Source organism: Trachurus japonicus, chromosome 24 (assembly GCF_045865225.1).
Source record: "Trachurus japonicus isolate A0001 chromosome 24, Traja_1.0".
NCBI classification, from domain to species: Eukaryota; Metazoa; Chordata; class Actinopteri; order Carangiformes; family Carangidae; genus Trachurus; species Trachurus japonicus.
The window spans coordinates 3,991,669-4,016,189 of NC_140930.1; the positions used below are offsets into that span (position 1 = coordinate 3,991,669).

At 42.7% G+C, this 24,521-nt stretch overlaps 1 protein-coding gene across 1 annotated transcript in view; it reads right to left on the bottom strand.

The window, feature by feature from the left end:
* The window catches only part of col12a1b (collagen, type XII, alpha 1b), a 173,210-nt gene that overhangs the window by 17,796 nt on the left and 130,893 nt on the right, over window positions 1-24,521 (bottom strand). The window contains exons 57-65 of the mRNA XM_085770776.1: window positions 23,441-23,580; window positions 22,026-22,149; window positions 21,773-21,916; window positions 19,921-20,085; window positions 19,642-19,819; window positions 16,791-16,933; window positions 13,523-13,632; window positions 4,804-4,962; window positions 3,161-3,238 (exon numbers count right to left, since the gene is read on the bottom strand). Coding sequence (XP_085626902.1) covers window positions 3,161-3,238; window positions 4,804-4,962; window positions 13,523-13,632; window positions 16,791-16,933; window positions 19,642-19,819; window positions 19,921-20,085; window positions 21,773-21,916; window positions 22,026-22,149; window positions 23,441-23,580 — 1,241 coding nt within the window. The remainder of the gene's footprint in view (window positions 1-3,160; window positions 3,239-4,803; window positions 4,963-13,522; window positions 13,633-16,790; window positions 16,934-19,641; window positions 19,820-19,920; window positions 20,086-21,772; window positions 21,917-22,025; window positions 22,150-23,440; window positions 23,581-24,521) is intronic.

Genomic DNA, 24,521 nt, shown 5'->3' on the forward strand with positions numbered 1-24,521 from the left:
CGTTGGAAACGTCGTCTCAAATTAAAAACACACTGAGCCGCTGTTGTTGTTGTCGACTTCTCGGCTCATGCGTGTTCCTTTTATTTTTCACAGAGGTTGTGAGATCTCCCGCCGTCTCCGGGTCCACGCCGATCGCCTCAATTAGAGCGTTTAACGTCAGAGAACGGAGCTGAATCCGGTTCAAACGTTCGAGCGTTTTGGACGAGGCTGCGTTCGCTCAGACAAAGCTCGGTTTGTTCCAGCGTCTCTGGAGATCTGTGCAGCGAGGAGGCTTCACGCTGAGGAAGAAGGCCAGAGTCCAGCCACTAAACAACCGGCTCCAACTGTAGCTGCTGCTGCTGCTGCTGACAGCTCCAAAACAAACCCTCTCCCCTTCTCCTTCTTCTGGTTTTAACTGCACAGCTGAGAAACACCAGAGACGGAGTGACGGTCACGACAGGAAGGAAACTGGTTTTTTAGGTTCAGTTGAAAACCGGACGTACGGCACTCAAACTCAACAGTTTTAACTTTGGCTCAGTTTGAAACTACGATGAACTCATTCTCTGCTTTTGGATGAAACTGGTTTTAATGGTGTTGGTCTGTTGTTGCAGTAATGGTCTTTCTTGAGACCACATTTTTTAGGTCTTGGTCGAGCTGGACTTTTCTCCAGACCACAGCTGAAGTGACATCTTATTCCTTTTCTTTTTTTTTTCAACCACAAATGTCTCTCTGTCACTCTCTCACTGTGGTTTATGTGATGTAATTCAATAAGTTTAAAGGGACAACAAGGAGGTTGCTTTTGGTTATAAAAGAGTCTCATGTGGATGAATCTACGTTATCCACTTGTTAATGGGTCCATTTTCTATAAATATATCGTTTTATCTTTATTGTTATTTTGTTATTATTATTTAGTGGTCCACTCGCCCAGTATTTCCTACTTTCTGTTTCCTGGACGCTGCCCGGCGGGTCATGGTAATAACACCGCCGAATCACCGTTTATGTTCGGAACTACGACGGTATCTGATCGTCTTCCAACCTCTGACTTTCCTTCTTGATTAATGAAAACATTCTTGGTAAATGTTTTGTGTAACTGAGGGTCTGGGTGCATCACTCACCCATAAAGGACGTGCAAACCCGACTGCCAAGCGGTCATTGACCTCTTGGCACAACGGTTTGCACCGTCGCCCGCCGTGCGGGAGACCAGGGTAGTGTGAAAACACTTCGCTTTCTAAAACTCCTTGTTGTCCCTTTAAGATAATCACCAGTGTGAACAGTGGGAGGAGACTTCAGCAGGTTCTGTGCTGTGTTCTTCTGTTCAATACAAACTTTGTTTACATTTAATATGGTTTAGATTTTATATCAGATCATCTTTTCTTTTTTATCTGAGGAGGAAGAATGTAAATATCAAGACACATGGTTATTATGAGGACTGGGACTGAAGACAGTCACGGTCTTGGTTTGGTCTTGATCTTGACTTGTGTTGTTCTGTTTCTCTTCTGAGCTCTCGACATCATTTAAAAGGAAGTTTTGTCTTTAATTAATCCTGATTTAGATTTAGATCAGTTTGTTATTGTGATACTCAGGATGTCGTGATAACATCGTATCGTATCGTAGAGTCTGTGTGAGTTCTCTCCTCGTCATCTGATCTGGTTTTCTCTTTTCATTCATGGGGGAAGCGTTACAAAGTGAAGAATTAATCCAATCTTCATGTAAAATAGGAGCCAGATTGATCGATAATGAAAGTAATCGATTGCTGGATTTTATTTATTTATAGAACCAACATGTGAGTTTTCATCCGACTGAGTCTGGTCCAGATGTTTCCACTGGATGAACGATGATGAAGGTGCGAGGACCTGAGCTGCCTCCTCTTCTCCTCTCAGACTGTTTGAGTGTTTCATATTGAAGCTGACCTCAGATCAGCCGCCTCGGGCCTCAGCATCATATAGACTGTGTTTACTTTCCTCCCTGAGCCTCCTCTGACTCTGATTATCCAGCTTTGATCTGCTGCTGCCATCTGAGAGGGAAACGAAGGACACGCTCCGAGTGCTCCGACACGTTTAACTGCAGCTCGACTCAACCTGCTGCCAACAACACACAGTCCACACACACACACACACTCACACACTTCCTGTCCAGAGACAGGAACCAGGTGGTCCGATGGGTTTCTAGAAGAGCACCACCCAAAGATGCAGCACAGATGTAAAATAACAAAAACAAACAAAAACACAATGTGGACGAACACACAAACAGATGTTGAGTGTGTGAACGAGGTCAAACACTGTCGGTGTTTTTCCATCAGACCAGCAGCAGCAGCAGCATCACTGACTGGACGCTTCAACGTTACCAACATACAAATGTGCAGAGACACTAACAGGCAAAAACAGTTTTTTCATTCATTGATCAATTTTGAGATTTTGGGATATTTTTGCTTCCTTAACATGTCTTCTTTCAGAAAAGTCAAAAGAAATGGTAGAAAATCCACTTTAAGGTGGTGATTTTACTTCATTTTGGCTCCAAAAATTGCCATTTCCTCCGTTTACGCAACCAATTGTAAAAGTAGGATTTACATTAACAATCTATGTAATTTTACAGTCCAAGTCTTTAAAGGCCGTTTTCTCAAAATGAGTTTTTCAGACTCTGACTCTGAGCTAGAAATTACATTACAGACACCAAACCTTCCACTTTGATCCCTTTCTATATCCTGAAGGTTTTTACAGAGGGGATTGTTGATATATCATTCACAGCCTCATTTATACAACGATTTGTTCCTAAAAACAGGGCAAAATTGGGGTTTTTTTTAGGCTGGTGACAGTATTTTCTCATTTACAGAGTGATAAAAAGAGATATCCAAAATCCTCCTCTGTAAAAACATCTGACTCTAATATGTCAACAAAATAAAACATGAATTTTGAAAGTAGCTTTATCCATTGTTCAGATTTCTGTTTTGGAAATGTATGCAAATTAGTGCATACTTGATTAAATATTGCCTCATTTACATATTTAAACATAAAATTTGACAAAACTTGTAATACAAAAAATATTTGTCTTAATGTAAGTGATAAACCCGGGAAGTTTCATGGTGAAATCTGTTATTTAATTTTTTGACCCTATTCACCTGTAGTGTCTCCCATTTAAAAACACGAGTTACAGACGGATTAAGAGTTGTATCAGGAGGTCCTACCATAGACGGGAGGTCACAGCATCTGTCTCTGCTGGTCCAGGCCAAGCTGCAGACAATATCGAACATCTGCAGCTGGAACTGTGGAGGAGGAGGAGGAGGAGAAAAAAAAAAAAAAAACTTCAACAACATGGAAATGGTGTTGTGGTACATGTGTCTCTGATCCGCCCTTCACAGCTCCCACAAGACAAACAGACAAACAGCTCAAACAGCCGCGTCCCATCAGCCACCGGGGCAGAACCGGACCAGGGTTTAAACTCTGACTCTGTCAAGTTTGAAACCGTTCAGACTGATCGATTTTATACATCTTCATAATGTTTTGACAAAGAACTTTTCAATTAAACTTTATTTCTATAGCACTTTTCATACAATTAAAATACAACGCAAAATGCTTTCCATAATAAAATAAATAAGAGTATTGAACCTTGTGCTTTTGTGCATGAAATTGTAATATTAATATTATTATAAGGTGGATGCTTCACATAAGAAGCCTCTCCCTGCACTGTTTCATTGTTACCTATCATGTTTTATGTGCATTCTTTTAAATTGTGCAAAAATAAAGAACTAGAAGAACCTAAGAAACGCTACGTATCTTATTGGGAAACACCGGAGTCTTAAAAAATAAGTTGTAAAAGAGAATCAACAGAGCTGCCTGGGACAAATTAAGATAAATAATATAAAAAACAAATAAAAGGAATAGGAGAAATAAATACGTACACAACTAAATCAAATCAATGAGTCACTAATGATAGTGATAAGATCATTAAACTAAGAAATAACAAAACAGTAAAACTGAATTAAATAATAACAATAGTTAAAATAATGATAAAAAGATGGGAAATTCAGTTAAAAGCAAGATTAAAAAGGTAGTTTTTCGGTTTTATTTTAAAGATATCAACACTCTTCCACAGTCCAGAGCCATAACGGCACTGACTTTTGGTTCAATTAAAAGGCCAAAACCAGAGGAACTATGGCTCATAGTGTAAAAACATATCAAACAGATAGTTAGGATTTTAAAATCAGTTCTGTAAATTCTCAGTTTTCAAAGTAAAGATCAATAAAAGGCGTGGACGTGTGTTCAAACCTGATGTAACTGGTTATAATTATAACTCCTCCTCCTCTCTGCTCCGACACATCGCTCAAACTCCGACATGATGACAGATTAGTGATGTCACGATTATAGATTTTCTTGGTACGATTATTGTCACAGAAATAATCACGGTATTACACATTATCACGATTTTTATGCATCAATAAATTTCACAACACTATGAATGTGCAAATTCACATATAGTCAAAATATAATTACAAATAATTAATATAGGACCAGTTATTAACCCACAGGGGAAGTGTTTGAAATATTTAAGTCAATAATTGTCATCTATACCAAATGTTAAAGCTTGTTTTAATCTTTTTTTTTACAATACAAATGACACGCTGACATTTAAATTCCTACCAATTCAGTGTTACTTTAGATAAATGGATCTATCTTTACTTTGGTGCCACATCTGCCGATACGGTATCGACATAGTCTTTTTTGGAAAGTAACGGTATTTAGGAATCTTTATGATTAATTAATTGTGGCGTTTAATACTGAAAACAAGTAATGGTGACATCCCTATTTAAACAGATGAACTCTGCCTCACCGTGGCCGACTCTCCCTTGGAGCCCATGGACTTGGACATCTTGCCCAGGACCTGGTAGCCGTCGCTGGACGTGTTCCCGGCCGCCTTGATCTCCTTCTCCGCCACCTCCTGACAGTCCACGTTGAGCTTCACGCTGGTGGACGACACCATGATGTGGAGCTGCACACAGGAAAGAGAGAAAAGGAGATTTTATTGGCACATTCTTTGTTCTAGGACCGAGCACTGAGTCTGAGTCTGATTTTTATCCCCGTGGCTGTAGATTATTACTGTAGGTGAGGCTGAGTGTGAGGGTGGACGATGTCGACGAGCTGTAGTTCTGTTTATTGAGACGCTGCAGGAATGTACGATGCTCAGAGAGGAAGAGCAGCACTTCCTCCATTCATTCAGAAAGAAGAAGAAGGAGGAGGAGGAGGAGGAGGGGGAGTGCTTCATCGCTCCTATAACAGACACTGAAGGAAATGAAAGTTTGGAGCGAGTGACGATCGTATAGAAACTCACACGGTGCTTTGATCTCTCAACGACTTGAAAACGTCACATTTGAATGAAAAACAAAAAAAATCTCTTCTTCATCTTGTCGAGTCACGTTGAAAAAAACCCAAAAAACCTTCAGCTTTTTACTGACACAACTCAGAAGGACTCAGAAGGAAAAGGAGAAAAGGTGTTTGTGCTCTTGCTCACTGTCCAAAAATCTCTCTTTTCAGGTGAGTAGGCCAACAAACATTGAAGAGCAACAGGAGGAAAAAGCTCACACACTGATCAAAAATGGGGAATGTCGACCAGAGAGATTAACGGATGCAGAAAACATTTAATGGTCCATCAAAAACAACAAAAGAGTGCAACTCAGAACGAGTCTTTCAGACTGAAGACCAGTGAACCAGGTGCTGAGGACTCAAGAGATGTGACGCCCAAAATAAGCTGCATTTTTTAAACCCAGGAGAAAATATCCACAGTGCCGCAAAAAACAACAACAAAAGCAGAAAAAGAACAACGACTGCACAATGATCCAACCTTTTTTTCCTTATTTTTTTCAGAAACACTCCAACTACAAACAAAACTTTGGGTTCGATGATCAAAACTCTGCAGGTTACAGTACGTCGCCTCTAGAGTCGGGCCGGTCCTAAACAGGTTCTACTCTGCAATGGATACATGGCTTCTGTCTAAAGGCCTTCGCACAACAAGTCGGTTGTTTTTTTGCACGTTTAAAAATACATTTGACGTGATGTTGATACACCTACTCTGAACCTTTTGTCTGTTATTAAAGTTTTCAGAACAGATTAAATTTTCTTTCTTTCTACTCACTGCAAAAACTCAAAATCTTTCCAAGAATATTTGTCTTATTTCTAGTCAAAACTTATCTCTTTTCACTTAAAATAAGACTCATCACCTAAAATTGAACTTGTTTTTAGATCATTTTCATTTGTTTCAAACAAATGTTCACTTGAAATAACTAGAAAAATCTGCCAGTGAAAGCAAGTTTTTTCTGCTTGTAATAAGAAAGAAAAACTTGCTCCACTATCAGATTTTTCTACTTATTTCAAGTGAAAATCTGCTTGAAAGAAGTAAAAAGTGTCTAAAAACAAGCTACTGTTTAATGTGATGAGTCTTATTTTAATTATAATGAGATTTGTTTTGACTAGAAATGACATTTTGACTAGAAATAAGACAAATATTCTTGGTAAGATTTTGAGTTTTTGCAGTGCTTTCTGTTCACCATCATGGAAATGAATCCTCTTCTTTTTCTTAACGTGTGGCTCCAGGAGAGACGATGATCTATCAAACTGGACCAGTGACATCCTGAAATAAACTACGGACATGATCATGATGATTCCACAGCTCATCTACAAGCAGCTCCTCTCGTTCTTGATAATTTCTTTTTCTCTTTTCATATTTCTATAAGTGAGAGGACAAAGACGACTTCTTTTATCTCCCTTTTCGAAGTTTAGAACAGAAAATAAAAACGCATGGGAATAAAACACAAAGACCTTAACTCCCGTCATGTTTTCTCTTCTTCATCCTCATGAGATGAAGCTAAAGGTCCAGTCTGCGCTGAATAAGATGAAAGGAAACCTTTGTTTGGTGTAACAGAACCTAACGTGGTTTCAGTCCATGTAATTATGCAGAAAATGTACAATTATGAAAAGTGAATCTGATCTTTATGAAGCTGAACTGATGAAGCAGATCGAGTATCGGCGGCCCTGATGCGATCCAGCCTTCGGTGTGTGGGGGGGCTGAGAGCAGCAGCCGTCGTCATGGTGACCTCATGTTGCCTTCAGGCTGAAAAACTGATCCCAGGTTTCCACAGAACGAGCTGCTCTGATCTCTACACGCGATAGAGACAACGTTCGCTCTCAGATCGGAACTCGACTGAGCTCTGAAGAATCAAGATCAGAGCCGAGATCGACCTCGATGCGGATCGGCCTCCTGGTCCTGGTCCAGCTGGATCCATCTCCTCCTCCTCTCTTCATTCCTTCCATCTCCGCGGACAGTGGCAGAGTTTCTCTCTTTCTCTTCTCTTTTATTCTCTACAGAATGATATTTATTTTGCCTTTTTCTACTAAAAAATATATCTTCTTCCACCATGTCATTTATCTTGTGGAGTGTATGTATCTCTTTTTGTATTAGTGTTGTCTTTTATATTGATATCTTGTGGAAGTCACACCTATGTATTTTTCTAAATGGTTGATTCCAAAATGGTTGATTGCTGCTCACCTGGGCGGGGGGGGGGGGGTCACCTTGTATTTAAGAATCATTTTCCTGTCTGTATCATTTACACAGCAGATTGAAAAAGAGCATTGTGCTATTAAATCCTTGAAAGGGAGCTCCTATGGTGTGCAGATTTTTTCTAGAGTTTCTCTCCCTCACTCGCTTGCTCAGCCACATCTCGTCATGATGTCATCCTGTGGCGAGCCGCGGAGCGCTGACTTTACTACGGCTTCTCCTCCTCCGACGCTCCGACGCTCCGTCAGGACCGAGTCCAACTGTACAGATGGAGGGAAGAGGAGGAGGAGAAGAAGCTGCTGCTGCTCTTACAAAACCACCGCGCTGGCAGCTCGGGGCTCGGAGCTCGGGCCGCGGTCGCTGCTCGTGGGCCAGTCAGCGTCTGCGGAAATGCTGAGACATGTTGAAGAGACCGCAGAGACACCGAGACGTCCCAGGAGGGAAGAGGAGGAGGAGGAGGAGGAGGAAGAGGAGGAGGAGGAGGAGGAGGAGGAGGAGGAGGAGGAGGAAGAGGAGGAAGAGGAGGAGGAGGAAGAGAAGCTGTTCTGCAGCTTCTACGGAGGAACCAGGTTCTGTGTCGCTCTAAAACAACAGCAGCACACACTCTGGTGGTTCACAGTTAGTGGATTATGTTTAAAGGGATAGTTCAACATTTTGGCAAATTGGCCCATTGCCATAATCCCTATAGTCATAGCAGTAGGTTCATTACCTTTAATTGTCGGTGCAAGCTATTTTTAGAACGGCGGAGCAGAGCCGTGAGCTGCTCAGAGCTACGCTACGGAGGCTCATTATGGGATTTCTTGGTTTCCCTCATCAAACTTATCAAATACACAATCCAACAACTCCACAACGCTCTGGTGGACAAGTTGTGAGCTGCACATTCACCACGCTATGAGATAATAACACAACGTTACCACACAGAGTTGTTTTAGAGGGAAATTCATGCAAAACTGCTGATGCGTGTTGCCTTCAGGGACAGTTTTTCATCAAGCAGTCTCTGTATTTCCCTCTAAAACAACTCTGTGTGGTAACGTTGTGTTATTATCTCATAGCGTGGTGAATGTGCAGGTCACAACTTGTCCACCAGAGCGTTGTGGAGTTGTTGGATTGTGTATTTGATGAGTTTGATGAGGGAAATACCGTGCACTGTGCAGAGCTCACGTCTCTGCCCCGCTGATCTCAAAACAACATGCACCAACAATTAAAGGTAACGAACCTACTGCTATGACTATAGGGATTATGGCAATAGAAACATCCCTTTAAAGCCAGAAACAACACTGATTGGTTCAGACTTGAAGCTGCCAGTGTTTAAAATGTGATCGGGTTCAAGCCAGAAGAGTCTGAATCCGACCTCAGACTGGAAAACCCTCAGAGAGTCGGAGGAAACTCTGATCCACTGTTCCTGTAAAACACACTCTCTCAAACTAAAACCATGACTCAGCTCATTTCTCACGCCACTCGTCCAGCGTTTGGAGTTTTGTTTTGATCAATCACGACTGATCAATTTGTCTGAGATTTCCCATCAGGTCTTTTTTTTTTTTTTACGAGAGGAATCTGTTTTTTTAGCGGATCTGCTGTTTGACAGGAGGTGAACACACAAACACAGGAGAGAAAACGTCTGGTTTGTGTTCAACATGTTTTATCTTTTTTTATTATGATCCAATAATCCTGTGAAAACCAACGCTGATGTATCTGAGTCAGCGAGCCGCTCCGTCCGTTTCCAAGCTCCATTAAAAACACATCGAGGAGCCGGGAGGAGCCAGCAGCCGCAGCGTGATGGATCTGTTTCCTACCGGACCGGAGGGAGTTCACACGTTAAAGGGATAGTTCACCCAAAATTCAAATTTCACTCATTATCTACTCACCTTTATGTCGACTAAGGACTGGGAGAATTTTCAAAGTCCTCCATGGCTTCTCTGAGTTATCTTGGGGTCCGCGCAGCAGTATTTTTCCATATAATGGTTGTCAATGGTGCTCACTTTTCTTCGTCCAAAAAGACACACCAAAAAACATCCAAATACCTCCATAGTGCTCGTCTGTAATGCCCCTCTTGTATTGAAGCCCTGACATGAGAAAAAGTCTATATTTTAAGCTTGTTTGTAGCGGAAGCTCCCAGTGTCTCAGTTCACTGCTCTTCCTGTGATTTGCACTGACCGGCGGAACAATTTCTCATGTCAGGGCTTCAATACAAGAGGGACATTACAGACGAGCAGCATGGAGGTATTTGGATGTTTTTTGGTGTGTCTTTTTGGACGAAGAAAAGTGAGCTCCATTCGCAACCGTCATATGGACATGCAGTGCTGCACGGAGCCCCGCTGTAACTCAGAGAAGGCACGGAGGACTCTGAAACTTCTCCCAGCCCTTAGTCCACATGAGGGTGAGTAGATAATGAGTGAAATTTGAATTTTGGGTGAACTATCCCTGTAAAGAAGCTGTGGTCAGACAGAGAGAGGTTTGATTCATGCTCCTGAGGCTGAAGACGACACCACAGACTCCTCAGGGCGGCGCGCGGCCAGAGGGCTGATGGGTAACGACGTGTCCAGGTATCAGCAACAGCAGCAGCAGCCAGAGAGTCAGAGCTGCTGCTGCTGCTGCTGCTGTCAAACATCTGGAGGAGGACGAGAGGAGCTGGTTGGTGAAGAGCCGACGGAGGAGGAGGTTAGAGGAGGATTAGAGCAGTCAGACGTGGCCAACTGGAGCTGTGTTTCCATCACAAGGTTTTCGCAAAATAAAAGCGATATTTCTGAAAATTCGAAAAAGTACAAGTTGCTATTTGCAGATGTTTCCATTGAAAGGTGTTTTTGCGAATGAGCTGTAACTCTCGTAAAGTCTAGTCTTAAATTCTTGTCCTGTGAGACTTCACTTTGAGGAAGATGGACATAAGCGTCTTGCGTTTGGACAGCGATCTATGGATTAGGGGTGTTTGTACATCCAGTGCACTATTTATATTTGGGTTCTGATTCTGGCTTTTAAAAAAAAACTTGGGCTTCGTTATTCGTATTCGGGAAGAAACAGGAAGTGAACATGTGATTGGCTCAAAACAGTCACCAACATGTTTTTTTGTTAAGATTTGTTTTAATCCCTTGTAGTTGGCTCAACATTCATCCAAACATTTCTTTTTCTTTAGAAACTCTGGACAGAAAAACTATTCTGGATCAAAGCGTTATTTGTGTACTTCCAAATAATGTATTAGGTTTTCGGGTCCATCCCTACTATGGATACAAAGCGGGATACGTTCAATGCACTGTGAGATGTTCTGGAACAGAAATAAGTGTTTCTATATCACTTCTGCTGAAAACTTTTACATCGATATGTCTAAAAAAACAACAACACCTCAACTGTTTTAGTGATATTTGAGAGGTTTTTGTGAAATGAAGGCGTTTCCATGACCAGTTTGTTATTTCTAGGTGAAATGGAAACACACCTTCTGAAGCTCCTCCAGCTCTGTGTCACCTGTCCAGCAGGTAGAGACCGGAGACCGGAGGGAAGGTGTTAAAGCTTTTTAACCTCAGTGTCCAACCTGTGTCCTCGGGCAGGAACCTGAGACCCGGGGTTAACGGGGTTAACGGCCCTGTGTGACCTCTGACCTCTGACCTCTGACCTCGGCTGTGGGAGGAATTTCACCATCAGGGGCAACAAGTCTACTTCACTTTCTCTTTCTCTTCCACCTCGTCTCATCACATCTGAAACAAACACGAGGGACTCGATCCAGAAACATTCCCTCTGAAGAACTTTGTTAATCCCATTTGGATTTTTTACACGGAGTCGTTTCTGTGTCTTTTTTTCTTTTTTCTGTTTAAAGCGATTCTCAAGAAATAAAAGTTTAAATTCCTCCAGTGTCTCCGTTTTCCTGCCAGAGGGAAAGAGACAGAGAGAGACAGAGCAGAGCAAAGAGACAAGAGGGGAAAGAAGAAGACGTCAGGAATAACTGATGTCTGGAGGAGGAGGAGGAGGAAGAGGAAGAGGAGGAAGAGGGGGGGCAGCAGCTTCTTAAATCTTCCTCTCTGCCGACACACTCATCACATCTCGCCCTGCAGCCGACACTGAGGCATGCTGGGAGGTACGACCACAGGAATCCCCCCAGAGGCCGGTGTTTTCCAGCCCCCCAACCCCCCCAGTCTAAGAGCAGCTTCTGGATGGTCGTCATGACAGGTTGTGATATCTCTGCTGCTGCCTGTCCAACACTGACTGTCCTCAGCAGGACGTCCTGTCCTGTAGAGACGAGCTGGAGATGGACTCAGTTTGTAACACGTTTCCTCTGACGGAGACGGAGCGTCCAGCGTCCACAGACAAGAAACCAGTGTCTCCAGTGTTGGAGACAGAGTTGAGTCTAACTTTACCTTTAAACTTTGCAGTGAAGATTCATTCTAGGGCTGCAACTAACGATTATTTTCATTATCAATGGGCTCTATGCACAGCTCAACTACTTCCTGAACTTAATGCAGCTCCTTCGTTTCCTGTCTTACATTATTGGACAAACTGATTAATCCAGGTGTGTCTGAGGAGTCACAATGGTCATACACACCTGGATTAATCAGTGTGTCCAATAATGGAAGACAGTAAACAAAGGCGCTGCATTAATTTCAGGAAGTAGTGGAGCTGTGCATAGAGCTCATTAATCTGTCAATTATTTAAACAATTAATCGATTAGTTGTTTGGTCAATAAAATGTTAAAATATGTTGAAAAACATCAATCAGTGTTTCCCAAACCACCAGACGACGTCCTCAAATGTCTTGTTTTGTCCACAAACCAAAGAGAGACTCAGTTTATTGTCATAAAGGAACAAAGAAACCAGAAATAATCACATTTAAGAAGCTGAAATCAGAGAATCTGGACTTTTTTTCTTTAAAAAAACGACTCAAACTGATTATTAGATTATCAAAACAGTTGATTTGATCAATTATTGCTCAATTAATCGATTAATTGTTGCAGTTATAATTAACTATAACTATAACTAATTGCTAATTAATTCAAGTCACAGTTTGAGTTTGTGATCTACGGCTTCAGTTTGAGATAAAAACTTTGATGGTTTTACATCATGTTACTTCAAAAACCTGATTCAATGATAGAAATGACTTCATGCTAGTTCTCATTCAGCTGAGTCAGCAGCGTTCAGCAGAAACTGCAGACTGTGAAGACTTTCACTGTGAAGCTGTTGGATTAAGACGCTCAGTAAAGAGTTCAGTGTCGCCTGGTGAAATGGACTTCAGTCTGTTTTATAGGAGCCACCGGCTTCAGACAGGATTAGTGTTAAAAACCCAGAGGACTGAAAACTAAACTAAACTAAACTCCCCGAGTCGAGTGCTTCAGTTTGATCATGTTTGACTTTCAGAGGGATTTAGAGGAAACGTTTAAAACGTCCTTCACTTCATAAAACGCTCCGGGTCAAGAAGAAAAACACAGGAAAACATCCACAGGTTCACAGCAGCTCCATCACCACGGTCACACATCAGCTCTGAGTGGTTGTTATTACACCACACACACACACACACACACACACACACACACTCTCACACACACACACACACACTCTCTCACAAGGTGAGAACAGGGCAGCCTCTGTAGTGATGGTAATAAAACTCAGCTCCAGTCTGCAGCAGCAGCATCACACGCTCTGAGTTTTACAGCCTCAGCCTGCAGACCAGCGACCATCTGCTGCTCCGAGCCGCACAGCTCTGTAACGCTCAACATATTAGGAATCTCAGGTATCCACGGTAACTGTACGATGTCGGCACGACGACGGGGAGAACAAAGCAGAGCGAGTCCAAGTCCATCCACGTGTCACGACTCAGTCACACCGACACCGACAGCTCTAAGACCCAGACCCAGACCCAGACTCAGACCGAGCTGTGTGTGTGTGTATGTGTGTTTGTGTGTAGTGTGTGTATGTGTGTGTGTGTGTGTGTGTGTAGTGTGTGTGTGTGTGTGTGTGTGTGTGTGTAGTGTGTGTGTGTGTGTGTGTATGTGTGTGTGTGTGTGTGTGTGTGTGTGTGTGTTTACCTTGTGGAAGCTGCCGTGGAACATCCTCTTGACCTGCTCGGTGTCGAACGTCACCCTCTGGATGTCTCCACGCTCGTCTTTGTTGTAGAAGGACACCGACTGACTGGAGGCTGAGCACACACACACACACACACACACACACACACACACGTTATTATTATTACATGTGATTCATATGGAAATCAATCAATAAAGTTGAAAACACCGTTACATGAGATCTCACACACACACCGAAGCTGGACAACGTTGTTAGAACTGACCTGCTGTGCTGATTTGGTCACAATTTACAATTAATCGCAATTAATCACAGTTTTAAACGCCACGATTATTTAATCCTAAAGTTTCCTAAATATCGTCACTTTCCAATAAAGATGATGTTGATCAGATCAACGCAACACGCACGGAGCTTGAACAAAGTAACTTTAATTGTAACTGTAACAGCTGTAAGTTGCAGACAGAGATGTGTCCTAGTGGTAAAGTTTGTCAGAGGAAACTGATTCCCTCCAAACAAACGTGTGAAGTCGACGACAACTCGTCACATTGCAGCAAAAAGAGAAAAAAGAAGATATAGGAATTTTAAATGTTAGCGCGTCATTTGTAAGAAAAAGCGTGAATACTTTAAAACATTTCCTCTGAAGGATTGATAATTGGTCCTATAATAGATAATTTAAAGTGACAACGAGGAGTTTTGGAAAACAAAGTGTTTTCACTACATTTCCCATGAGCCTCAGCGTGCACAGTGAAATTCTTGGACCGGTGCAAGACGGACGAAAGAGAAAACATTTGCCAAGAATGTTTTCATTCATCAAGAATGAAAGTCGGAGGTTGGAGACGATCAGATACCGTCGTAGTTCCAACCATAAACGATGTCAACTAGCGACCGGCATCATCCGGGAAACCGAAAGAAGGAAATGTTGGGCGGGTCGACCACAAAATTATCAAAAATGGGCCCATTAACAAGTGGTAACGTAGATTCATCCACATTAATATGAGACTCTTTTATCACAAAAAGTAAACTCCTCATTGTCCCTTTAAATATTTAAATGTTCCAACATGCGACCCTACAGTTCCCACAATGCAACGCTGCGGTCGGTCCCAGAGCAGAGCAGATGCTGGGCTGCAGCAGACGTGATGCAACAGTTTCCACGGCGACCAGCAGCTCTCCTCTCTGTATGATCAGTAAACCGATCCGCTGCCCTAAACCAACACAATGTGTTTTAGTTTTAACGCGTGTGAAGAGTTACGTAGCGGTTTGGATCCACTTCAACGCTGCTGCTCCGCGTCCAGACGAGCAGGTCACATGTGACTCTGTGCAAATGTTGGTTCTGATCTGATATTTATCTATGGACGTCAGATAATGAGCTGATCTGAGACGGTGCGTTATAAACCCAGAACCTGCTGAGGCTCCGGTTCCTCCCGGTTTCTCCCGGTTCCTCGCCGCTCCATCTCCTGGTTTCCATTCACACGCTCAACAACTTTTATTTCATCATCATCATGTGCTGCTGCTTCTTCTACTTTTTTTTATTTTTCTCTCCAGACAAAACTGTGATGCTGCAGAACAAAGAGCTGGATTGTAGCTGCGTGTGTCTGCAGCGCGTTGTCACCTCCACCGTCGACTCGACCTTCACCAGCGGTCGGACCGAGGTCGACTGAATCCTCCTGTCCAGTCTCATCTCCTTTTACCCGGAAGTTTTCTCCGTCTTCTAGATCTCGTATCGACCAGCGACGGGAATACCGGCGTTATAATACGACTGAATCCTTCTGTCCAGTCTCATCTTTTCATCTGTAAAGCACTTTGTAACGGTGCTATACTAATAAAGCCTATTATTATATTATTATTATCTCGTTTTACCCGGAAGTTTTCTCCGTCTTCTAGATCTCGTCTCCACCAGTGGCGGGAATACCGGTGTTATCATCTTTTCATCTGTAAAGCACTTTGTAACTGTGTTTTGAAAGACCTCCAGGGGTCCTTGAGAGGTCAAGGGGTCCCCAATGTTTTCTTGAAATCTTACGACTCTTTTTTATTTTTATTTTTTATAGAAATGTACCGACTATTTCGAGATTTTTCTTTAAACTTTCTTTTGAGAAATTTTACCACTTTCTTTAGAATTGTTGTTGAGAAATTTTACCACTTTTTCTAGATTTTTCTTTAAACTTTTTTTTAAGAAATTTTACTAGTTTCTTATAGAATTTTTAAAAAACTTTTTTGAAAGTTTTGCCACTTTTTTGAGAAATGTTTGAGAAAATATTTTACTTTTTTTTTTTTAGAATTCTTACCACTTTTTTCTAGATTTTTTTTTTTTTTTGAAAATTTGTATCACTTTTTTCTAATCTTGTGATGAGGTCACAGGTGAAGGTTATTTCTAGAAAATATTTTACTTTTTCTTTTAGATTTAGATAGAATTTAACCACTTTTTCTAGATTTTTCTTTAAACTTTTTTAGAGAAACTTTACTAGTTTACTAGTCTAAAACTTTTTGAAAAATAAGAAATTTTTGAAAAATTATGTTACTTTTTTTTTTTTTTTTGAATTCTTACCACTTTTTTTCTAGAATTTCTTTTAAAAACTTTTTATTTAGAATTTTTTTTTCACTTTTTTTCTAAAACAGTCTTTTTACCAGAAATTTCTCAACAATATTTCCACAAATTCATGCTGGCATTGGCTCTAATTTGAACATACACATTGACTAGGAAATCATTTTCTTCAGTCTCAGAACAAATACTTGTGTGGCGGTGCCGCAGAGAAGATACTGGGACACCGGGTCGGAGGCTCTGATCTTACAAGGTTGGTTTTCAGCCAAGAGACGCTCCATTCTCCCTGGAACTAGTTACTAGTCATTGATTTACCCAGAACTAGGACTCTGGAGCTGGGAGGTAAAGAGTTCCTAGTTCCTTTTCCTCATGTGGAGTTTCTCTCTGTGGAGAATCTGAACCTTGGCGTTGTTTGTGGAGCAGCAGAGCGCCGGTCGGTGCTGAAGCCCAGCAGAGCGGCGTGCTGACAGGCTGAAAGCGCGGCCTGAGCGGAGCCAGCTGAGCCGAGCTGAGCCGATGACATAAGCTTCTTGGGGGGAAAGCCGAGTCGTCTCGCTTATCAAGTGAGACCGAAGCAGCTGGAGGGCACGGCCGGCTCATTACACCCCTCTCAGCTCGCTTCAACATCAGATAGGACGCAACAACCAGACACAGCTGCTCCACACATTTCCCACTTCACACACACACACACACACACACACACACAGAGGAGAGAGGAAAGAGAGGAGGATATTTACGGTCAATGGTGACGCCGGTCTCGGGCTTGTGGTCCTTGGTGGACACCTGCCAGATGTCGAAGGCCGCGGACGGCGAGTCGGGGAGGAGGCGGAACATGAGGATGATGGTGAAGGCGTGGGGAAGTCCGTCAGGGTGGATCTCTCTGTTCATCACACAGAAACATGTGATGAACTGTTAAAAGTCTCCACCATTTACAGTATAAAGTTAGCTGCACAATATGTAACTAACACTCTGCATTATCTGCATTATTATTATCCTTGTTGATTCAGGAGCAACAAACTCTGTATGTCTGCCTAGTTTATCATAAATGATAAAAAGGGGGGAGTTGTGGTGGAAAATTGCTGCCATTGGTATTCTTCTTGAAATAAGTGGTAACATGGTCTTTGAAATGTTGTAGTAAGACCATGTAGCAGTCCTGTTAACTCCATTAGTGGAGACATTTGTGTGTTGACTCGCCACCGGCAGAACCAGAATTTCCACGACATCATCATCAGTCATTGTCAACACAGCACTTTATTACTGTTTAATGTTCAATTTAACTTGTGTAATTGTTTAATCTGAATTTTGCAGCTGTGTTTATTTATTCATGTTAACCTATTCACTGTATTTGTATCATTGTATTTATTGTATTCAGTATATTTGATCCTATTCTAAAGCCTGACCAGGGACAAAGACTGCACATTAGCTGAAGCTACAGTAGATGTCTTGGATGCATCGCATTTTCCATTTTTTGTGCCAATGTTGTATGTATTGTCCCTGTTAAATAAACATTAAAATAAATACATTTAATATGAACTATAATGTGTATATATCTTTTTCATTATATATAACAACTTGCAACTGCCTAATGACACCCAATCTGTGTAGAGAAAGCACTTCATCAGCACACACACATGCATAGGGTATACAGTATAAATGTATATATACTTTTTAATTTATTTTATTTTATTTGTATATATTTGATTCTGTGAGTTGTATTTGTTTTGTTTCATTGATTCTTGATGCTTTGGCAACATAGTTCTCCTAACATACATGCCAATAAAGCAAATTTGAAATGCTTTATTGGCATCGAATTGCTGAATTGCAAATTTGAAGAGAGAGGGAATTGAGAATTGAGAGAGTCCGTTGCTCACTGACACATCAAATAAAATGAAGAAAGAAGAACGTAGAGATAAAGGATAAAGAGCCGGTGTTAGAGCGGCAGCAGCAGCTGTGTCGCCTCCTGCTCTATCTCCACTCTGTGATGAAGTGTTTCTACTCTGCTACTTGTTCTTGGGAGAAGGATTTGAGGACTTGAGGAAACCCTGTGTGTCCCGCCCCGGCCCGGCACCGGCCTCAGTTATTGTATCAGAGCAGGATGTTTCCTATTTGTCGCTCTGATGTCACTACACATTTTGGAAAAAGTCAAAACTTGGTAAACAGTCAGAACTCAAGCTGTTTTTTTCTCCTCCACTCTGCTGCTGTAGTGTGTGATGTTCTGGACGCTGCGTCCTGCCAGACTTCACAGTCTAGTTTTTAGTTTTTTGGTCGGTCGGTCGTTTTGCAGCCTCGGCTCTCGCGGTCTGACAGGCCGATCCCCGCGGCGACCGGCCCGCAGCTCAGCGTGACCTCATATCACACTCCGTCGTAAATCCACTGACCCAGTTTGTGCAGAGAATGAGCTCAGACAGTGTGAACACGGCTGCACGCCACCGACACAAACACATCGGCCAACGATACTGGACATGTCCTGCTCAATATCGCCTAAATGTATTGGAATTTAAATATAGCTAAATCTATTTCAATTGAATGTTTTTAGAAAGAAACAATACTTAGGTAGGTGGATCAAATATTTAACATTTATCATTCTTTTGTGGTGACGCAATTAGACATTTTCAGGGTTCAAATAACCAACATGAACACAAAATGCACATTTTAACAAATACGATGCTTTTAAACGACAATTTTTTAAAGATATTTCTGAATCCTCATCTTGCCAACTGTTATTTGTCTAATTATTGACCCAGTTATATGCAAACAAAATATTTGTTTTAGTCATTAATTAAAGATATGATGGAGCAGGTTTGAGCTGCTGCATCAGGGGATTAAAGAACAGAAGCTTCATAGTGAAGTTAAAGGGATAGTTCAACATTTTTGGCAAATTGTCCCATTGCCATAATCCCTATAGTCATAGCAGTAGGTTAGTTACCTTTAATTGTCGGTGCAAGCTGTTTTTAGAATGGCGGAGCAGAGCCGTGAGCTGCTCAGAGCTACGCTACGGAGGCTCATGGGATTTCTTGGTTTCCCTCATCAAACTCATCAAATACACAATCCAACAACTCCACAACGCTCTGGTGGACAAGTTGTGACCTGCACATTCACCACGCTATGAGATAATAACACAACGTTACCACACAGAGTTGTTTTAGAGGGAAATACAGAGACTGTTGATGAAAAACTGTCCCTGAAGGCAACGCGCATCAGCGGTTTTGCATGAATTTCCCTCTAAAACAACTCTGTCTGGTAACGTTTTGTTATTATCTCATAGCGTGGTGAATGTGCAGGTCACAACTTGTCCACCAGAGCGTTGTGGAGTTGTTGGATTGTGTATTTGATGAGTTTGATGAGGGAAACCAAGAAATCCCATTAGCCTCGGTAGCGTAGCTCTGAGCAGCTCACGGCTCTGCTCCGCCATTCTAAAAATAGCTTGCACCGACAATTAAAGGTAATGAACCTACTGCTATGACTATAGGGATTATGTTAAATTATCCCTTTAAAGTTGGCCCTACAGCTGCTCTGATGTGACGCAGCTGTTATGACACTGATCAAATAGACGTCAATAAAAACCAAATGTTTGTGACGTGGACTCACGTTGTGGGCTGAGAGAGGAAGGCGTTCTTGTGGAGCCTGTAGGCGGTGAAGCTGTTGAAGGAGCCGGGCTCCATGGAAACGCCTTTAGTGTAACTGTAGGTCTTCTCCGTCAGGTTGAAGGCCTCCAGCATCCTGAAGCCGGGTGAAGTGAATCCGTTGAGGAAGATGAGTGGACAGGCTGCAGCAGGACGACAGAGAAGAGGAAAAGTTTCACACAACCGATTCATAAACTAAAGATTAAAGTTAGTTTGAGTTCAGTTGAGTCGGGGCTGAACTCACATGACGTGGCCGTTTCGCAGATGAAGGTGATGAGGTTTTCTTTGATGGTGTCGAAGGCGTCGAAGTCGTCGACCACGAAGACGTGTCTCTCGCTGGGTTTGCTGCCGATCGCCTGCAGCTCCACGAAGTCCACGTCCGCAACGCCGATGGCGAAGACGCTGTAACCTGAGGACGGAGCACAGAGTCAGAGTCAGGATAAGAGTTAGAGTCAGGATTAGAGTCAGAGTCAGGATTAGGATTAGAGTCAGGATTAGGATTAGAGTCAGGATTAGGATTAGAGTCAGGATTAGAGTTAGAGTCAGGATTAGAGTCAGGATTAGGATTAGAGTCAGGATTAGAGTCAGAGTCAGGATTAGGATTAGAGTCAGGATTAGGATTAGAGTCAGGATTAGGATTAGAGTCAGGATTAGAGTCAGAGTCAGGATTAGGATTAGAGTCAGGATTAGGATTAGAGTCAGGATTAGGATTAGAGTCAGGATTAGAGTCAGGATTAGGATTAGAGTCAGGATTAGAGTCAGGATTAGAGTCAGAATTAGAGTCAGAGTCAGGATTAGGATTAGAGTCAGGATTAGAGTCAGGATTAGAGTCAGGATCAGGATCAGAGTCAGGATTAGAGTCAGGATTAGAGTCAGGATCAGGATCAGAGTCAGGATTAGAGTCAGAGTCAGGATTAGGATTAGAGTCAGGATTAGGATTAGAGTCAGGATTAGAGTCAGAGTCAGGATTAGAGTCAGGATTAGGATTAGAGTCAGGATTAGAGTCAGAGTCAGGATTAGGATTAGAGTCAGGATCAGGATCAGAGTCAGGATTAGAGTCAGGATCAGGATTAGAGTCAGGATTAGAGTCAGAGACAGGATTAGAGTCAGGATTAGGATTAGAGTCAGGATCAGGATTAGAGTCAGGATTAGAGTCAGGATCGGCTGGATCGGTGGCTCCTCCAAATCAATACAATGAAGTGAACCAGCTACAACATTAAAGGTAGGGTCTGGAGTTTTGTCCCGTTGCAGTTTTTTTTTTGCACATTGAAACTCAGCCCCTCCTTTCGGGCTAAGCTGTGTAGCCTCCTGCCCCAGACAGCAGCGGTTGTCATGACAACAAAGGAAAGGAAATACAGTCTGAGTGAAGCGCTGGAGCCGTGGGCCGATAGCTGACCGCCACCAACACCGGGAGCCGCCAGTGTTATGTTGAATATGCCGTTATGTTGAGCTGGCAAGCGGGTGTTAGCGGCGGATGCTAACCGCTACCGCTAGCCGAAGTTAGCATCGAGCTAGCTCACTACAACGGCCCTCATACTTGTCACCAGTGTCGGTGACGGTTGAGAATCGGTCCGCGGCTCCAACGCTTCACTCAGACTGTATTTCTCTTTCTTTGCGGTCCTGACTGCTGCTGCTGAGAGAGAGAGACGTGCTAGCACTTGTTAGCATCACAGCTAGTGCGGCTAGCAGCCCTGAGCCTCCTACTCCGCTGCACGTAGCTTCACCTGAGCTCCGTCATTGGCTGGAGAGAAAACACAGACTCTCTCGCCATAGATATCTATGCTCTTTAGCTCCACCCAGAAACGTCCACATGTACAACAAAACTTGAACAAAACGGAGCAAAAGACCAAAATACAGGCAGGGGGAGGGGGAGGGGGCGCTGCAGACACAGCCCCCACCACACAGGACTAGAAGCCCATAGGTGATGATTAAGACGGATTTCATTTGTAAAAGTCTAACGTTTATTTTTGAGCACAAAATTCCAGTCCCAACCTTTAAACATTAGAACATTTCAAACTCAAATCAGTTTTAAATTCATTCGCTGCTGAATCCAGATAAATAAAACACAGATAAAGCGTCGTCATCGTCGCCGTTACCTGCGTGCTGAAGCTTGGCGGCGTTCTTCTTCACCTCGTCCTGGGACCGTCCGTCCGTGATCGCCACGACGACCTTGGGGACGTTCCTCCTCATCCCGTTCTCCACGGAGAAGGCCTTGTCGTAGGTGTGTTTGAGGGCCACGCCTGCTCAGCGGAGGAGAAGCAGAGGAGAAGACGTTCAACACCACAGAACAAAGACAACGACAACGACACCGGAGCAACAACAACCAATGGTGTCCCCGTGGAATCGAACCTGTCTTGGTGTTTCCTCCTCTGTAGCGGATCAGATTAGTAGCGGACATGGTGATTCCTTTGTCCTGGTAGGCGTTCAGCCGGTACTCGGTCTTTGCGTCGTCGCTGTACTGCACGAACGACACCTGTTTGGAAAAGCCACATCACAACACAAATACACGATTAAAGTTTTTCCCCACAACACAACTTCTACAATCCTTGATTTAAAAGACAAAAGACATTAATGTAGATAAATATAACTGATAATAAAATCGGCTTCACTGCGCCATATTTGGTTTTTTGGTTTTGATATAAAGCTGCATATAAAGTCTTTTTATATTCTGCTGTGGACGGAGCGTTTTTTCTTTTTCTTTTTCTTTTTTTTTTCAGACAAAGAGTCTCTAGAGATTCTGGAAAAACTGCTCCGAAACTTCTGGAAGTGATGTGAAACAACCTTCAGGCTCCTTTCCTTCAAAGATCCTCATCAGGGAGGGAAACAGATGCTTCACTCTGCCACTTGGATCATTACAAGATGTGACTATGTTACAATACACTTCTAAAGATTTTAATACATGCGTAAAAATACAGCATGTGTGCACGTTTAAAACCAAAACAAAGACACAAGCAGAGTGAAGAAGGCTGTTAGTTATAGTTCAACATTTTGGCAAATTGGCCCATTGCCATAATCCCTATAGTCATAGCAGTAGGTTCGTTATCTTTATTTGTCGGTGCAAGCTATTTTTAGAACGGTGGAGCAGAGCCGTGAGCTGCTCAGAGCCACGCTACGGAGGCTCATGGGATTTCTTGGTTTCCCTCATCAAACTCATCAAATACACAATCCAACAACTCCACAACGCTCTGGTGGACAAGTTGTGACCTGCACATTCACCACACTATGAGATAATAACACAACGTTACCAGACAGAGTTGTTTTAGAGGGAAATTCATGCAAAATCACTGATGTGCGTTGCCTTCAGGGACAGTTTTTCATCAAGCAGTCTCTGTATTTCCCTCTAAAACAACTCTGTCTGGTAACATTGTGTTATTATCTCATAGCGTGGTGAATGTGCAGGTCACAACTTGTCCACCAGAGCGTTGTGGAGTTGTTGGATTGTGTATTTGATGAGTTTGATGAGGGAAACCAAGAAATCCCATGAGCCTCCGTAGCGTAGCTCTGAGCAGCTCGCGGCTCTGCTCCGCCGTTCTAAAAACAGCTTGCACCGACAATTAAAGGTAACAAACCTACTGCTATGACTATAGGGATTATGGCAATGGGCCAATTTGCCAAAATGTAGAACTATCCCTTTAATGTATCTCTATTATATCTCTAGTATTGGCTGCTTCTAGACTTTCTTCTGTTGTTTTTTGATCTTATTGATCACATCTGATTGAATCTGAGCGTCTTTATCTATCAGAAAAGTCTCCGACAACACCAACCTGCATCCCCGAGGGTCCGATGACGTCGAAGGCTCCGATCATCCCGGCGACGAAGTGAACGACCTTGGTGAAGCTCTCCTCCCCGATGCTCCAGGAGCCGTCGATGAGGAACACCACATCTGCTTTGGCACCTTTGCAAACTGAGGCGGCAAGAAGCAAAAAAAAAAAACACAAAACAACAACAACACTTCAATAAAGTATCTGAGGGCCAGACCTCAGGAGAGCATCGCACTAACACCAGCAGAGAGAATAACAGCAGCGTCACACGGCAGCAGTGATTGTTTGCGAGGCGCGGCGCATTAAAGAGGAGTCGGCTGAACGCAGCAACAAAACAAAACACAACGATTGAGAGAGAGAAGAGAGAGAAGTGACGTGATGGGATGGGATGGGGCCGTGTACTGTAGCTATAGCAATTATGGGTTCCACCGATAAAAAAAAGAAAAAAAGAAAGAAATAAAACTGGCAAAACAAAAGCAGAACATTTGGTGAGCAGAAGGTTGAGAGTCAGATCTCGTTAACGAGCTCCTCTCAGACGATGAAGACGACCAACTGGGTAAAAAAGCTTCACTTAATCTTTGCCGTATGCGACGCGGCGGCGGCGTTTCGCTTTGTAATCTTCTTCATCCTCTCCTCCTTTTTTTTTCTAAACAGCTTTTTTATGAACAGATTCTTCTCGGGGAGACGGGGACTGGTCTGTCTTTATGTTTCAACACCTAAAGCTGTCAGTCGGTCGGTCTGTCGGTCGGTTGGTGACGGGAAACCACTTCCCTGTCATGTCACACAACACAACACAACATGTGGTGGCTATTAAAGGGATAGTTCACCCAAAATTCAAATTTCAGTGTCTCAATTCACTGCTTTGCCTGTGTCTGTCTGTGCAAATCTTGCAGATTTGCATTGACACCCAGTTAACAAGTTTAGTAGATAGACTTATTTAATTTTTTTCGGAACAATTTCTCATGTTGGGGCTTCAATACAAGAGGGAGCAGACGAGCACTATGGAGGTATTTGGATGTTTTTTGGATGTGGTTTGGTCTTTTTGGTGTGAGCTCTGTTCGTCAAATTTGGACGAACTGGGAAG